The sequence below is a fragment of the Notechis scutatus genome, chromosome Z (genome assembly GCF_049901735.1).
Source record: "Notechis scutatus isolate UNSWTSFEM ecotype Mainland chromosome Z, rNotScu1.2, whole genome shotgun sequence".
NCBI classification, from domain to species: Eukaryota; Metazoa; Chordata; class Lepidosauria; order Squamata; family Elapidae; genus Notechis; species Notechis scutatus.
The window spans coordinates 135,279,101-135,296,711 of record NC_142025.1 but is presented as its reverse complement, the minus strand read 5'-3'; the positions used below and the strand labels follow the sequence as shown (position 1 = coordinate 135,296,711).

The 17,611-nt window shown below is 45.8% G+C and overlaps 1 protein-coding gene across 1 annotated transcript; it reads right to left on the bottom strand.

Moving 5' to 3' along the window:
- Positions 1 to 15,234: 15,234 nt before the first annotated feature.
- Positions 15,235 to 17,571, bottom strand: LOC148129316 (uncharacterized). The gene is given in 4 exon segments (XM_087947450.1): positions 15,235 to 15,258; positions 16,081 to 16,638; positions 16,641 to 17,318; positions 17,566 to 17,571. Coding segments are annotated over 4 exon segments (1,266 nt in total).
- Positions 17,572 to 17,611: the final 40 nt, after the last annotated feature.

The window sequence follows — 17,611 nt, the reverse complement described above, 5'->3', positions numbered from 1 at the left end:
TGTGCATTGCAATTTTTGTCTTGCTCAAACCAAATCCACCCCACTCAGATCTTGCATCCTTCACAGCTCAGCCTTTCTTTTCCTGAAAGCCAGCAGAACTTCACCAATCTGAATTCATCTCAGGTCCTCCATCATGCTGGTCATAGGGTGATCCCATCAGGATATGTTGAAGGATGTTTAATGCTTTTCTTATCAAAGCTTCTGGGCTGTTGCACTCAAGGGTATGAGTGACTCAGAAAACAGAAAGAAAGCTCATATATTGGTAAGAGGGAATGACTAGATTGATAGTGTATTCTACATCAGCGGTCACCAACTGGTGGGCTGCAAGAAAATTTTGGTGGGCCACAGAGAAATCTCACCCCCAGAGCACAACCCCAAAGCAATTAATCCAGGCTGTGCAGAAACAAGGCTACTCAGCCCACATGGCCAGTGGGAACCCTCCCGCCCACTCAACCTGGCAAACTTGTCTGTTAAGTTGCTATTTTTCTTTTTTCCAACCATCATCTGTTCTGCTGTGCTGGGAGATTTAGATTAGCTAGGAAGCAGGAAATGGTTGGATTTCTTGCTTTCTAGCTAAGCAGAGCCAAACCTCCCTTAGGACTGAAGGTTTGCTTGCAAGTAAATTCAGTGCAGACTCACCTCAAGCAAATTTGAGACTGAGCTAGCTGATGGCTGATAGATCGATCACTCAATGATTCTGGTGAGCAACTCAATCTGCCTGCTTTGCCTGATTTTGGATAAAAGTTGCTCTTTTTAAAAAAAATATTTACATGCATGGTGTGTTGTGAGTTAATTTTGTGAGTTTGCTTGCAAGCAAATTTTATGAGTTTGCTTGCAAGCAAATTTTGTGTGACAGACTGAGCTAGCCAGTGGCAGATAGATAGATCTCTGTATGAATCTGATTCTGTGAGCAACTCAATTTGCCTGCCTGCTTTGTCTGATTTTGGGTAAAAGTTGCTCTTTTTTATATAAAACATTCAATATTTATATAAATATTTATAATATTTACATACAAGCCATGCCCAGCCAGTCACATGACCACCAAGCCAAACCCATAAATTAGTCCACGCCCACATAACCGGTTAGTGGTCCCTGGGATTTAAAATTATGAGTTTGGTGGTCCCAGAGGTCCAAAAGGTTGGAGACCCCTGTTCTAAATGATTTCCCAAAAGCCCTATTTCAAACACTTGTTCACACTTTCATTCCTGAAGCTGCTTATACTTTTCAAAATAAACGTATTAAAGTGAAATTTTTATATTTGTATAATTTTACAATTATGCACATTTCCTTGGGTACAGCACTGAAGTATTCTTCCTAAAACAATTGTCCTATTTCCTTGTACTTTCTGCTCACTGTTGGAGTGTATTAAATCAATGGAATGATACATCTGGATAATCTGCAGCCATGGAAGAAATTTGAAAAGGCACAAGTTTTTTTTTTTTTTTTTTTTTGCTGCTTTAATTTGGGAGTGGCTGATGACAAAAAAAAATCTGCATTTTCTTTTTTTCAGCAAGATTCCTCCAGCACCAACACTGATCTTGTATTATGATGCTCTCTGCAGAAAGAATCCTAGGAACTGATAATTTTCTAATTTTGATTAAATGTGAAATGCTCTTGCTTGCAGGGATGCTATCTCCAGAGGAAGGAGAGTAGATCACTCTGTCCCTTAGAGAGTCTTGAAAAAAAAATGCTATGTTTAAATCTTGAGTTAAGTCTTGGTGGTCTGTGGCCATAGTCGGGGCCACTAAAGATATTTATGGTGAAGAAAAGGTTGGTAACTAGATGACAGGGATCATAACCCAGATGGAGAGGTCAGGATATTTCTGGGTCTTAATGCCTAGATAAGGGCTACACCCAGGATTGTCTAATCAGATGTCATGCACACATTGGGGCAGGGTATCAAAGTTGAACTGGGGTTCAAAGTTGCTACTTCCTTCTTCAGCTCTTGCTACCCTCCCCATCCATATTTGTGAAATGAAGCCAAGCCAGAGTGTTTTCTACTCTGCATTGGACAATACTAATTCTGATGATAATTCTTCATGACTGCCAACAACCACATGACCCCAAGAGAACCCGCACAGGCATTTGTATTGCCACATGTTGCCTGACACAAAATATGGAGGAGACAAAGTGCTGTGTTCAAAGACTGACGGCGGTCCTCACTCCGGTCCGCCGCCTGAGTGGGAACGCCGACCGCTCCCATTGGCTGATGCCGTTTGACAGCCAGCTATAAAAGGAGCTGTCAAACGGCATCAGCTGTTGCCGCCAGCTGACTGCCAGTTAGCCCCGGCAGCCGCGGCAACCCTTTATTCGAATGAATAAAGCCTGTTTAAGTCAAGCCTGTGTCCGTCTCAGTCTCTACCGCCGCTCTACAACACTGGCGACGCGGGCGGGATACGATAAGAGACAACCAGGCGAAGACAGCTGAGCACAGTCACTGTCAAAAAGAGCCGAAGCTGCTGAGAGCTGAATAACGTCTCACGCCGCTGACGCTCTCCATGAGCGGAAGTTCAAAACTCCCAAGCTGAGAGTCAGACGCCGCCTGACAGGCGCAGCCACAAGCGCTTTTCTAAAAGCGCGAATTTAAAGCTCCCTCAGCTGAGGAGACCGATGCTGCCGCTTCACGATGGGTTCAAACCTGACATTCCCTCCATTCCAGCCGACGGGCGAGACGTGGGAGTCGTATATGAACCTGTTCGAGTGTTTCCTAAACGCGATTGACCTGACAGAAGCCACCGACCTGAGGAAAAGATCCTATTTTCTGAGCTTCTGTGGAGCTGCTGTTTTTGATACAGCCTCCGCACTAGTATCCCCGCGCTCTGTAAAGGCTATTCCCTGGGAGGAGTTGCAGGGAATCCTGTCAAACCACTACTCCCCCAAGCCCTCTCAAATAGCTAGAAGGCTGGCTTTTAGAAGGAGAGTTCAGGCTGAGGGGGAAACCGTTAGTCAGTATATGGCAGCCTTAAGATCAGCTGCCATACACTGTGGTTTTAGAGATTACCTGGAAGACATGCTGCTTGACCAAATTGTAGGAGGGGTTAGAGACCTAAAGCTACAGAGGCGTTTACTAGCAAAAAAAAGACTTAACCCTAACCTTAGCCATAGAAGAAGCTCAGGCTGCTGAGCTGTCTGAGCTGTCAGCAGCTGAGATTCAGGGGAACCCCATAAAGCAAGGGAGCTCTACCATTCATTTTGATGAGGTTTCCCTAGAGGAGGAACCGCTTGACGTAAACCGTCTCAGACAACCAAGACCCCCTCCAGAGATGCCAAGGAAAAATACCAATCCAGCAACCAGACAGCAACCCAATTGTCTGAGCTGTGGGGGGGCACATCTCAGGTCAACATGCAGACTCAGAAATGCCATCTGCCTGAACTTCCAGAAAAAAGGCCACATAGCTAGGGTTTGCCAAGCTGAAAAAACCTTCCCACAAAGACCTCAAGCCACTTCCTTCTTCCAAAGGCAAGTTGAAGATTGCTACACCTGTTACCACTGAGACAATACCACCCCTGGGTCTAACAAAATAAGTATTTTTGTCTTTTTAGAAGGTAAACCCTGCCGGATGGAGGTGGACACCGGGTCTGCCCTGTCTATCATCTCTTGGGCCACCCTGAAGAAGCTGCTCCCTACACTGTCCAAGAAGAAGCTGCTCAACTGCCACCTGACTCTTCGAGACTATCAGGGGAAGACCATTCCAGTCCCGGGGAAAGGCAAGTTCCTAATTCAATTCCAGAACTTTAGAGGCCACTTGCCTCTGGTGGTTGTAGATGGTGCCCTTCCCAGCTTGCTTGGGCTAGATTGGTTCCCTGCTCTGGGCCTTAGTGTAACTGGGATTCACTCTGTTGTGAATACTGAAGTAGACACCCTATTTAGGGACTACGCTGATGTTTTTAGTGATGAGCTGGGATGTTACTCCGGTACCCCTATCTCATTTGATGTAGGCCCACAAGCCACCCCCATTCGTTTAAAGCAGGCTTGTCCAACCTGCGGCCCGCGGGCCACATGCGGCCCAGGTCACCTCGTAATGCGGCCCAGTGCCCACCCCAACCTTCTGGCAAGAGCCAGCGAGGAGGAGGAGGAGAGGCAGGCGGAGGCGGGCGAGGCGAGCGCCACGCCAAGCAGCAACAGAAAAGGCGGGCGCCGCCTTTGCTGCTTCTGCCCCCGCTGCCACCGCCGCTTCTGCCCCCGCCGCCGCCCCCCCACCCCGCAAAATTTGGCCGGAAAATTAATAAAAATAAATAATTTTTAATAAATAATTAATAATAAATAATAAAAATAATTTATAATTTATTATATAATTTTATAATATAATTATTTTATAATAATTTATTATATGTGCGGCCCAAACCAAATTTTCATCTTCTAATGTGGCCCAGGGAAGGTGAAAGGTTGGACACCCCTGGTTTAAAGCCTCGCAGAGTCCCTTTTGCCATTCGCCCTAAATTGGATTCAGAACTAGATAAGCTAATTAAGCAAGGGGTACTAGAGCAAGTAGATTTCGCAAAATGGGAGACACCCATAGTCACCCCTCTTAAAAAAGACAGCAGTGTGCGAATCTGCGCAGACTATAAAACGTCCCTCAATCGTTTCCTCCAAATTAGTGCATACCCAGTCCCCGTAATCCAACACCTGTTGCACTCCTTTGAGCCAGGTACAATTTTCGCAAAGCTAGATATGTCACAAGCATATCAGCAGTTTCCTGTAGACAAACATACTGCTGATTTGCAGACAATAGTTACCCACAGGGGCGCTTTTAGGTGTAAGCGTTTACAATTTGGAGTTAGTATGGCCCCTGGTATCTTTCAGTCCCTTATGGAGAGGATTCTCCAAGGACTCCCAGGTGTAGTACCATACTTTGATGACATTTTGGTCTCTGCCACCAACAAAACACAATTATTACTTAGAGTTAGGTCAGTTCTTGACCGTTTTAGGCAGCATGGGTTAAAACTCAAGAAAGACAAGTGCACCATTGCCACTAAGCAAGTGGACTTCCTAGGTTATCGAATTGACGCCTCCGGAATACATCCTATAGAATCAAAAGTCAGGGCCATCCATGAGGCACCCACACCCTCCAACAAAACAGAACTACAAGCCTTTTTAGGGCTCCTGAATTTCTACGCAGCTTTCCTTCCGCACAAGGCTTCTATAGCTGAACCTTTACATAGACTTTTAGATAAGAAAGCTCCCTGGCACTGGGCACAAAGAGAAGCTAATGCTTTCCAAGCAGTCAAACCCCTGCTAACTTCAAATGCAGTACTAATCCAATTTAACCAACAGCTTCCCCTGGTTTTGGCTGCAGACGCAGTGCTCAGCCATAGGCTGCCAAATGGCTCTGAGGCCCCAATTGCCTTCTTCTCAAGAACATTCTCTGCAGCAGAAAGAAACTATAGTCAAATTGATAAGGAAGCCTTAGCAACAGTTGCTGCTATCAAAAAATTCCACGAATTCCTTTATGGTCATTACTTTGAGCTTATAACAGATCACAAACCACTTTTAGGCCTTTTAGCAGGAAACAAGCAAACCCCACAGGTACTATCCCCGCGGATGACCAGATGGACCCTGTTCCTAGCCGCCTACTCATACAAGCTGGTACATCGCCCGGGAAAGAACCTGTGCCATGCAGATGCCCTCAGCAGGTGCCCCCTGCCAATACCAGTAGAAGACCCTGCGCCCATCCACGCCATTTTTGATTGCAACGAACTCAACCTGCCCGTCTCAGCTGAGGATATTGCTGCCCACTCCAGAAGGGACAAGGTAATCTCCCAAGTCCTGGACTGGGTGGGGAGGGGGTGGCCTGAAATTCAGTACATCCCTGAATTCATGCCATTCAAGACCTGCAGGCAAGAGTTATCTTCACTACAGGGTTGTTTACTATGGGGGACAAGAGTGGTCATCCCCACTACACTCCAAGAGCCAATTTTAAAAGCCCTACACGAAGGCCACCCTGGCATCGTGAGGATGAAGGCTCTGGCCTGCAGCTACGTGTGGTGGCCAGGCATGGATGCCTGAATATCCAGCTGGGTAAGCACGTGCCAGCCATGCCAGGCAACCAGGTCAGCACCACCAGCAGCTGCCCCAACTCGATGGGAGGATGCTGGGGCCCCTTGGTCCCGGCTGCATGTCGACCTAGCTGGCCCAGTGCATGGGCGGACCTTTTTAGACATAGTAGACTCGTTCTCTAAATGGATTGATGTAGCCTTGCTTCCCTCCACAACTACGCTGGCTGTCACAAGAGCCCTGACCAGACTGTTCATCACGCATGGCTTCCCTGACACCTTGATATCAGATAATGGCCCCCAGTTCACCTCTTGTGAGTTTGAAGTTTTTGCAGCCGACCTGGGCATAAGGCACACCCTCACAGCCCCTTTCCACCCTGCAAGCAATGGGATGGCTGAGAGGGCTGTTAGGTCAGTAAAGGAAGCCTTGGCAAGGTTTGGCCAAGCAGATTGGCACTCCAAATTGTCCACTTACTTGCTCACCCAGCATTCTACGCCATGCTCCACCACCAACAAGTACCCTGCAGAGCTATTGATGGGCAGACGCCTTAGGACCACCCTGGACAGGTTGCACCCCCATTATGCCCCTGGCACCCCTCTAGGTTCTGACAGGCATGCCAGGGAATTCACCCTGCAAGACCTGGTTTATGCCAGGAACTATGCAGGGCACCCTCTATGGATGCCAGGGCAAATAGTTTCAATTACAGGCCCCAAGTCCTATAGGATCCTCTTGGAAGATGGTCGAGTATGGCGCCGGCACATCGACCAGATAAGGAGGCGTTGGGAAAGAGCTGCCATTGACTCCCAGGGACCGCCAGACGCACCGGTCTACCAGCCGCCTGCTGAAGCCTACCCACCAGACGTCCCGGTCTACCAGCTGCATGCTGAAGCCCACCCGCCGAGTGAACCGGTCTACCCAGCGGTCGCGAACGGTTCCCCGCCAGATGATCCGGTCTACCCGCCGAACCCCGAGCCGTTCCCTCAGCGAGCTGATCGGAGGGACCTACCTGGACAGCAGCTGGACACTCGGGTGAGGGCTTCAGAGGACCAACGACGAGCTCCAAGCGACGCCCTGGAAGCGAGAGACTCCTTGCAAGCAAGCGAGTCTCTCGGACTACGACGATCCGGCCGCGAGCGAAGACGGCCTACCCAGCTGCAGGACTACGCATGCTCCTGGCCAGGGGAAAGGAGTGCTGTGTTCAAAGACTGATGGCGGTCCTCACTCCGGTCCGCCACCTGAGCGGGAGCGCCGACCGCTCCCATTGGCTGATGCCGTTTGACAGCTGGCTATAAAAGGAGCTGTCAAACGGCATCAGCTGTTGCCGCCAGCTGACTGCCAGTTAGCCCCAGCAGCCGCGGCAACCCTTTATTCGAACGAATAAAGCCTGTTTAAAGTCAAGCCTGTGTCCGTCTCAGTCTCTACCGCCGCTCTACAACACAAAGATTTGTATTGAATGCAGGCTGAGCAACACCACCCCCAACCAGGAGCTATCTAGGTAATATCCATCCTCTTGTCAAAAGAATTAGTCTTCACATATTGAGCTGCAAAAGTGACCAGAATTTCACCCCTCAAAACTTACATTACATTCCCTGTAAGATAAAATGTAAAAATATTTTATCAGTCAAGCACGCACACCAGAACAACTAGACACAAGGGCAGTTTTTTCCCAAATGCCATCACTCTGCTAAACAAATAATTCCCTCAAAACTGTCCAACTATTTACAAAGTCTGCATTACTATTACTATTAATGTTCTCATCACTCCTTATCACCCATCCCCTCCCACTTGTGACTGTATGACTGTAACTTTGTTGCTTGTATCCTTACAATTTATATTGACTGCTTCCTAGTATGATTTGATTGCTTGTTGTACCCTATGACTATCATTAAGTGTTGTACCTGGTGATTCTTGACTCTTGACGAATGTATCTTTTCTTTTACGTAGCATGTATCTTTTACGTTTTCTTTTATGAGAGCATTTGCACCAAGAGAAATTCCTTGTGTGTCCAATCACACTTGGCCAATAAAGAATTCTATTCTATTCTAAAAAAATCAGACCAATAAGTCATCAGTATGCCCATCTGATGATTTATTGGTGGCAGCTTAAGGACTGATGGTACCATGAAGGAGACATTGAAGTCCTAATTGATGGCAACCTCTGAGATATTTCTCAGTAGCAGAAGAAACCCAATTTGTTGTTCACCTTGTATGCAATTTTTGCTATCCAGTAGGTGTGGCAGTGGGCACCTCCATACAGTGCAGTATTTCTAGAAGGTTCAGTTGTTTTAAGTTGTTTTAATTCAAGGAATTGGAAACGGGAACAGTTCTAAATTCCTTGGTAAAACTCTTATCAAAGACTTCAGAAATTGTGGGTGCTTCATCATTGGAGGTTTTTAAGAAGAGACTGGTCAGCCACTGAAATGGTATAGGACAGTGATGTCTAATCTTTTTGGCACTGAGTGCCCAAAGCACACGTGCATCCTGAAAATGCAATGTGCGTGCATCCCTCGTGCATGCCCCCCACCCCCTGCGCACGTGTCCAACCCCCACATAGGCATGCATGTCCCTCATGCATGTGCCCCACCCCCATGCATGTGCCCGCATCCCTGGCACGCGCCCCGCATACACCCCACTTCTGCACATGTGTGACAGAGACCCAAAGACAGCTGGCTGGTGGAAGGCACGCATGCATGGCAGAGCTGGTGCAATGGCTCGCATGCCCACAGAAAGGGCTCTGCGTGCCATCTCTGGCATGTGTGCCATAGGTTCGTCATCATGGGTATAGGATCTGCTTAAACAGGGAGCTGCACTAGAAGACCTCCAAGCCCAAGGTCCCTTCCAGCTCTATTTTGATTGACTGGTTGACTGATTTCTGTCAGTAATTACTGAATATAGAAGTTAGCTGGTTGGGAATTCTGCAAAAGTACAGGATGCCTCTATATTGGTAACTCTAAATGTTACCTAAGCATTCTTCTGCTGAAAGTTAAATATAGTAATTGATTAATTTACATTTTGGCAAAGGTAAAGGTCATCCATCTCTGTTTATAGGCTGAATGACCATTTACAGTTACATCAGTGAAGACAAAGTAACTTTGTGACTGTAAAGGTCTTTATGGGTTTTAAGATTTTAAGCACAGTGGTACATTCATTTAGCTACCACTTCACTTAATAATCGTTGCCAGTCTGAAAGGTGATCAATAAACAAGGACTATCTTTACATGACATGTATTATTTAACCAGTGAGTAGGGGCCTGAACAATTCACCCCAGGGATTTTAATCTGCTTCCTCTTTGCATGGACATACCGCTTCAAAATGAATGTGCATTTGCACAATGGCTTAAATAGTTTACGAAAAATATTTTTAAAGTGTTGAAGAATAAATCAGCAATAAATTTCCTGACAGTTAGAACAATTAATCAGTGGAACAACTTGCCTCTAGCTGTTGTGAATGCTCCAACACTGGAAGTTTTTTAAAAGATGTTGGATAATCATTTGTCTGAAATGGTGTAGGGCAGGGATCCCCAACCTTTTAGACGCCGCTGCCCGGTTCCGGCGCCAGCTGGGCGCCAGCGGCCCGGTTCCGGCGTCAGCTGGACGCCGCCATCTTTTTGGCGAAAATCACTTCCGGTGACATCACCGAAGTGATTTTTCGTCAAAAATGGCGGCGCCAGCGCTTGGTGAGCTTTTTCGGGTAGAAATGGCTTTCTACCCGGAAAAGCTCACCGCGCTACGCGCCGCCATCTTTTTGACGAAAAATTGCTTTTTTTACCAAAAAGATGGCGGCGCCCAGCAACCAGCGGCCCGGTAAGGCTTGTTCCGCGGCCCGGCACCGGTCCGCGGACCGGGCGGTTGGGGACCCCTGGTGTAGGGTCTCCTGCCTCAGGCAAGGGGTTGGACTAGAAGACCTCCAAGGTCCTTTCCAACTCTTATCTATTCTATTCTATTCTAAATCTGAAGAAGGGGCAGAGTGCTAAAATTGTGCTTACAAAAAAGTCAAGGATACACAGCATGACATTTTTGTTTTTAATCAGTGTGTACAGGAACATTTTATTTGGAATATTACATATATATTTCAATGTCACTGTGACTCTGTAGAAAGATAGCAGCCACCCCTCTCCTAGAAGAATGAACCATTCTATGAAATATTTAAAAGGCAGAATATTTCCCCTAAAAGATAAACAGAAATCTTAAGGAGACAGAAATTCAGCCCCAGCAGATATTTTGGTGCCAGCTTATCTACAGGACAAGGTTATGAGGGAATGTTTTAAATTCACTGACAGAAAAAAAAAATAATTCTTGCATTTACTGTATGGTTTTAACCGTCCATCCTTTTTCTGAAGCATCTGAATCCAGTTTTTCTTCCTTCCTCATCTATGATGTCTCCATTTTGTTATAATTGCTTTATCTGTTTAATAAAATATCCAGTACTGATGTTTTTCCCTTCAAACTCTGCCTGAAAGCTATCTACCCACCCCTACCTCACCCCACACCCATCTCTTATTCTCCTACAGTGCCTTTCCTCACCCACAAAGACCTTGTTCTCATGTTGCTGATCCAGATGCTGCCTCCAGAGGAGACCTTCCATTCATTTGAGCCAGGAATTGGGTTTAGATCCAGCCCTCCACTAGAAAGTCATCACAGCAACCAGCGTGGGGCAGACCTCCCCAAGCCTGACTGACCACCCTTACCACCAACCCAAGCCTAATGCCACCCAGGAGACATGAAAGAAAGGACCCTGAGATGGACAAGTAAAAGATTAAAAGACTCTTCAATCCCCAGAAGGCAGCTAGAAAGACTATGGGGGAGGGTGGAAATTCATTGTAATTTTTTCTTTCTTGTCTCATTTACAGTGTACTCAGTTAAATGGATTCTGGGGGATTGCATTTGGGAGTGGTTGACATAGAAAGTTCTGAACATCTTATATTTCTGTCTGGTGGGAGGGAAATTTGTCCAGAATGTATATATTACCTGTATTTTAGAAGTAGCTGCATACGCAAGCACACACACACACAGACACCCCATTCAGAATCAGACTGAGGCTATCCCCTTCACCTATCATCACACAAAGCTCTTCCTAGGTTGATTTTTGCTTTGTGGTACTAAGGCCCAAGCAGTCATACCTCCCTGCCAATTCCATGGGAGAGGGGGCATGCCCTTCAGGCAATTCCTTCACTGAAGAAGTAGCAGAAAAGAGATCCAAACCCCAAGCCCTGATTGTGACTCACAAAAGATGCTGCCCAGTTGCCCCATAAAGCAGGATATGTTGCACTGCTGCTCTCATGAGTAGGAGTCCCAGGGTCATTGTGTGTAATTTTAAAAATACTAAATAGCCTGGATTGCACACTGGCTAACCTCAATTTGGCCTCACAACCCCTGGAAACTAAGAGCTAGGGCAGGTTTAGTAACCATGGGCAGCCTGTAATTTAAAGGAAAACCATGGTTGTGAAGAATTTTGGGACTTGTGCTTGCTTGAAACCTGACCGGAAGCTCACCTAAAGTGACATCAAACCTCTGAAAATAATTGGCATGGAAAATTGGATACTGTAAATTTATTTCCAGAACTTTTGTTCTGGTTGCTAGATCTTCATGGCTGAAAGTTCCCCTTTTGGGGGATTTCCGGTTTGTCGGCTTTGCGAGCGGTAGGGATTCGCGAAGCTGCGCGATCCCTGCCGCGCTAGCCGCTTTTGGGGCTCCGATCCGAAAGGGTGCGGAGCAAGGCTGCCCTGCAGGGGCAGCTGAAGGTAGGGGGATCCGGAAAAGGGTTTGGGGTGTTGCAGACCCCTCCTGGCCGGCAGAACCTCCTTTACCAAGACGGTGTAGCGGCGGTCCGTAATGGCCGCCACAAAGAAGCCGGCAGCTGGGCAAGTATGCGCAGGAGGAAGAGGAGAAAGTTTTTAAAAGTGAAAGTCTTCTTGGTCGATCCAGGACTCTGAGATATATTTAATTTAATTCCTGGAAGTGATGGCTTTTTGGATGATTCTTTCCACAAGAGAAAGTAAGCGGCAATTCTGAGGTGCTGAAAGGAAAGTTTACTCTCCCTCCCGACGGAATTAACAAATGGATATTGAGAAACCTGTTTTTTTTTTCAGGTAAAACTAGCTTTATGGGATAAGTCGGAAGGGAGAGGACAAAAAATATATTTATCTGGTTGGATTTTGTTGGAGGAGATGCCTTAAGGATTTAGAGACAGAAATAAAATTTTAATAAGGCTTTAAAACACAGATTTGGATTTTCTTTTTTCCTTTGTCTGATACTACCCCTGGAAGAGAAAGTGGAAATTTTGGCTTGGCTTGGATTGATTGAGGATTGTGGACTTTGGGATTGTTTTACTTTTCTTTTGGAATATTTTGGTTGGAGTAAGAAGAAAGAGGGAAAAAAGACAAGAAAAGATTTATAATGGCTTTCTCCCTTGAGGAACTGAGGGATGAATATGAGCAAACAAAAGCAGCCTGTAAAGATGGTATGGAAAAAGCTTTTCTATTTTTAGAAATGGCGCTGGTTAACTATGAACAGACAATGCGACAGATGAAACAACAGCAAGAAGAAGACGAAGACACCATCTTTAATGAATCCCAAAATTTATCTAAGGAAGAAGGAAGGAAGAAAGCGAGGAAAATGAAGGACTTAAGATTTAAAAAAACATTTAAGAAAGAGAAAAATATGATGCAAAATAAATACAATGATAGCAAACAAGAGAAAAAGGGAATACAACAGAGAAGGGATGCCAGCAAGACATAGGTTAGAAGAAGGCGGGGTAGGAAGATCTGGTGGGGGAAGAAAAGAAAGGGGAAAGGCGGAGAAAAGCCACAAAGTTTTAAAATTGGATGGGAAAAGAGGAATCTTTTTCAGGGATAAAGGGTAAAGTATAAATTTTCTTTAAAAAGATTTTGCAAGGTACATAAGACGGTATTCTAATATTTGTATTAGAAATAGAAAATTAGAATGGCTTAAGAGTTAATAAGAAATTAAAATGTTGAAATGTTTAATAATGATTGATTTTTAAAATGTAATAAAATATTGAAGGGAAAGGCAATGAGAATGCTATAAGATTTATTATTTAGATTTATTATTTAACTACGTATTTAGGAGGATACTATGTATTTAAACATTTCTGATTTATTACTCTGTTTTTATTGTTATTAAAAGTAAAAATTAATAGATAGAATGTACCAAGCAGAATCAGATTGGATATTAGGTGTCATTTTAAATGTTAATCTAATATTTAGGGAGAGGATAGAAAGGCATCATACTCTGATTAGAGATTTCAGGAGAAATTTTTTTTTTTTTTCATTATAAGGAATGAGATAGAGGGATAATAAAGGATGGGCAAAAGATACAAATATAATGATTTAAATTAAGATGGATTGAATAAGATGGAATTATGAAGAGTGAAATGTGTGGAGAAGTATATATAGAAGATACAGAATGGCAAATAAAATAGGTAATGATCTGTAAGATGAGCATGAATATAATTAAAGCCCATATAAAGAGAGGCACCGGGGGCCAAGTTACTTTACTAAAAGATCTTTTATATGTTTGTTTGTGTCTGTTTATGTTTTTGAGAAGTATTGGTGAAACCTTTTAGAAACACAGAAAGAGAATGACGATAATCAAGTCAGAAAGAAATAGAGGACAAGAGATGTTTTTATGCTCATTTAGAAATGGTCTAAAATAGAATTGTATTGTATAAGATAAGGTTTTATCTGACTTGTAAAATTTATAATGGAAAAAGGTTCAAATATGTAATGGTTGATGATGATTTGTTTGTTTTTAAAATTAATAAAACTTGTTAAAAAAAAAAAAAGTTCCCCTTTTGGGAGCCAAGGGATACTTTTCTGTTCCTTTGTAATTGTATCCCCCCGCATTCCAGAGCTGTCTTAAGTCTACAGTCCTGCTCCTCCAAAACACAGCAAAAAGGAGAAACAGTTTTCCTTAATGATGGTTCAAATTGACCATGAGTATCAAATATATTCTGATGCCACCCTGGAATGTGCTGACGGCGAAATAATTGGCAAAAAAATATTTTCCCTAGCACAAAAGGTGAGTTTATATAAAATTATGCACCCACCCCTCTCTTAGAAGAATGAAGTATTCTAGGAAATATTAAAAAGGCAGAATATTTTCTCTAAAAGAGAAATAGAAATCTTAAGGGACACAGAAACTCAGCCCCAGCAGATATTTTGGCGCCAGCTTATCTACAGAACAAAAATCTGGGCCAGCTTATCTACAACACAAAAGACCTTCACCCTCAAGACATTATTTATTTATTGAATTTATATTGCCATCTATTCGCCCATGGTGACTCGAGGTGGCTTACAGAATGTAAAAAAACCATATTTAAACCAAAAAAGAAACCAATAAAAACTAACAAAAAGAATCAAATAAATTAATAAAGTACAATAGAACAAAATCTGGGGGGAAATCACCCCCCAACTCCCATCCCCCACCCCGATGACAGCGGATCACACTAGCCATTTGATAGGCTCCATCCTGCTCTGGGTTCCCCAGGCCCACTGGCAGAACCAGGTCTTCAGTGCCTTCGGAAAGAGTGCTAGAGTGGGGGCCATTCTAATCTCTGGGGGAATGATGCTCCAGAGAGACGGAGCCACCACAGAGAAGGCCGTTCTTCTGGGTCCCACCAGGTGTATCTCCCTCAGGGATGAGACCCGCAACATTCCCTGCCTCCCCGCTCTAATGGGTCGGGTAGATGTGACCAGCAAGAGACATTCCCTCAGATAACCTGGTCCCAAGCCATGAAGGGCTTTGAAAGTGATACCCAGCACCTTGAATTGCACCCGGAAGCAAATTGGCAATCAATGCAGCTCCCGCAGGAGAGGTGAAACATGTGCACGCCAGGGTCTACACAAAATACTGCGGGCCGTTGCATTTTGCACCAACTGGAACTTCTGGATGTTCTTCAAGGGCAGCCCCATGTAGAGCGCGTTGCAATAATCAAGACAGGAAGTGACTAGGGCATGAGTGACTGTGAGTAGGGACCAGGAAAGGGTGTAACTGGTGCACAACCCGCAGTTACGCAAAGGCCCTCCTGGCCATGACTGCCACCTGATCTTCAAGCAGGAATTGTGACTCCAGGAAAACCACTAGATTACGCACAGGGTCTGTTTGGGGTAGTGCCACCCCATCCAAGACCAAAGGTGGCAATTCTCCCTGAGCCAACGAACCCCAAACCCAGAGCCACTCGGTCTTGCAAGGGTTTAGTTTCAACTCATTGCTCCCCATCTAGCTCCTAACAGCCTCCAGGCACTGCGAGAGGGAGGACACAGCAACCCTTAACTCACCATGGGCCGAGACATACAGCTGAGTATCATCAGCATATTGATGATACCTCAGTCCATGGTGACGGATGATCTCACCCAGTGGCTTCATATAAATGTTGAACGGGAGCAGAGAGAGTACCGAGCCCTGCGGAACCCCGTAAAGCAGTGGGCGAGGGCTGGATCTCTCCCCTCCTATCAACATTGACTGAGAGCAGACGCAGAGGAAGGAAGTGAACCAGGATAGCACAAGGCCTCCTGCTCCCATCCCCCAAAGCTTCCCCAGAAGAACCCCATGATCAATGGTATTGAAAGCTGCTGAGAGGTCAAGTAGAGCAAGGATGGATGCACTACCCCCATCCTGCTCCCATCAGAGATCATCCAGAAGTGTAATCAATGCCATTTCTGTCCCAAATCCAGACCTGAATCCTGACTGGTAGGAGTTGAGATAATCCATTTCATCCAGAAACCCCTGGAGCTGCTGCACAACCACCTTCTCAACAACCTTCACCCAAAAAGGGAAGATTGAAGACAGATTGGAAATTATCCAACCGGGTGGAGTCCAGCAATGGTACTTAAGAAGAGGGAGGACCACAGCCTCCTTAAAGTGCTGGGGCACCATGCCCTCCTGTAGGGAAGCATTAATCACTGCCAGAGTCCACCCACCTGTCACCTCCTGGAAAGCTTTCACAAGCCAGGAGGCACATGGGTCTAAAATACAGGTGCTCACACGCATACTCCCTAGGATCCTGTCCACTTCCTCAGGAGCAACAGGGTTAAACCGTTCCCAGATAACAGGGCAAGAACTTGCCTCAGGATTTTTCACTGGGACAGCAACCATGCCGGCATCTAAATGGGAATGAAGTCGAGCGATTTTGTCTTCCAGAAAATCCGCAAATTCCTCAGCGCTCCCCTTCAGGTGGATCTCAATCTCCTCCTTCCCTAGGAGGAGGAGGCTCACCTTAAAGAGGGTTGCTGGGTGATTATCTACAGATGCAATTAGTGTGGAGAAGTATTTACACTTTGCCACACGAATTGCCATGAGGTAGGCCTTAGTAACAGCTCTTACCCATGTTCGATCGAGTTCATCTCCTGTCTTCCACCACCGGCGCTCTAGATGTCTCCTCATGCATTTCATCCCTTTCAGTTCCTCTGTATACCACCGGGCACAGAGAGGTCTATGCGTGAGGAGAGGTCGCAAGGGTGCAATCCTATTCAGAGCCTCAGTCACCTCCCTATTCCAAACAGTGACTAAGAGCTCGGGTGGACTGCACAGTAGATCTGCAGTTATAACCCCCAGCTCCTTCTGGAACCTATCCGGATCCATTAGTCGATGGGGGCAGGCCAATCTAATAGGTCCTGCTTCCCTGCAGGGCGGTGTGTGTGCAGCTTTTGAAAACTCATGGCCACCAGACTGTGATCCAACCATGACAAGGACAGGTCCACCAATTCCAGGTCACATAGACACTGCTCCGATAAGAACACCAAATCAGGTGTGTGACTACTATTACTACTCGGGCTCTGGATGATCTGGGACAGGCCCATGGAAGTTATGGTATCCATGAAATCTCGGGCTACCTCCGCCCCCACCCCTAGAGAAGGCAGGTTGAAATCCCCCAGAACTATAAGCCTAGGGAATTCCACCGGCAGCCCTGCGTTGAGGTCCAGGAGTCCAAATAGGGAAGCTGCCACGCAGTAAGGAGGCTGGTACAGCAGCAGCCATCCCACCTGGTTCCTTGAGCCCAACCTAAGAAAAAGGGTCTCACAGCCGGGCACTTGTGGAACAGTGCCTCTGGAGGCTACTAGAGATTCTCTGATAACAACAGCCACACCTCCTCCCCGACCCTGAGGTCTAGACTGGTGCCAAGCTTGATAACCCGCTGGGCATGTTTCTACAAGGTAAACGTCTCCCTCCGGGCCCAGCCAGGTCTCGGTTATACAAGCCAGATCAGCCTTCTCTTCGAGGATCAAATCGACAATTAGGCTAGCTTTATTGCAGGCTGATCTGACATTTAAAAGCAGCAGTCTAAGACCAGGGCCACCACAGATCTGCTGACCAGGAAAATGAGGTTAGTGCAAGGGGACAGAACACCAGACTGGTACTGAACACCAAGGTCACATTCCCCATTCCTGCCCATCCCTTGTCTCCCATATCCATGATAGGATTAGCCCTCACTCAGAGTCAAACCAGGACAAAGCCATTAAGCCATAAAGGGAATTACCCAAAGCCCTTTCATTACATTACCCAGCAAGATTCAATCAAGTCTGGGACTCAAGACAACCTACAAAGTTACACCTGCATGGCCCCGTGAGAGTATGACAACCAATCAGAATACATTTCT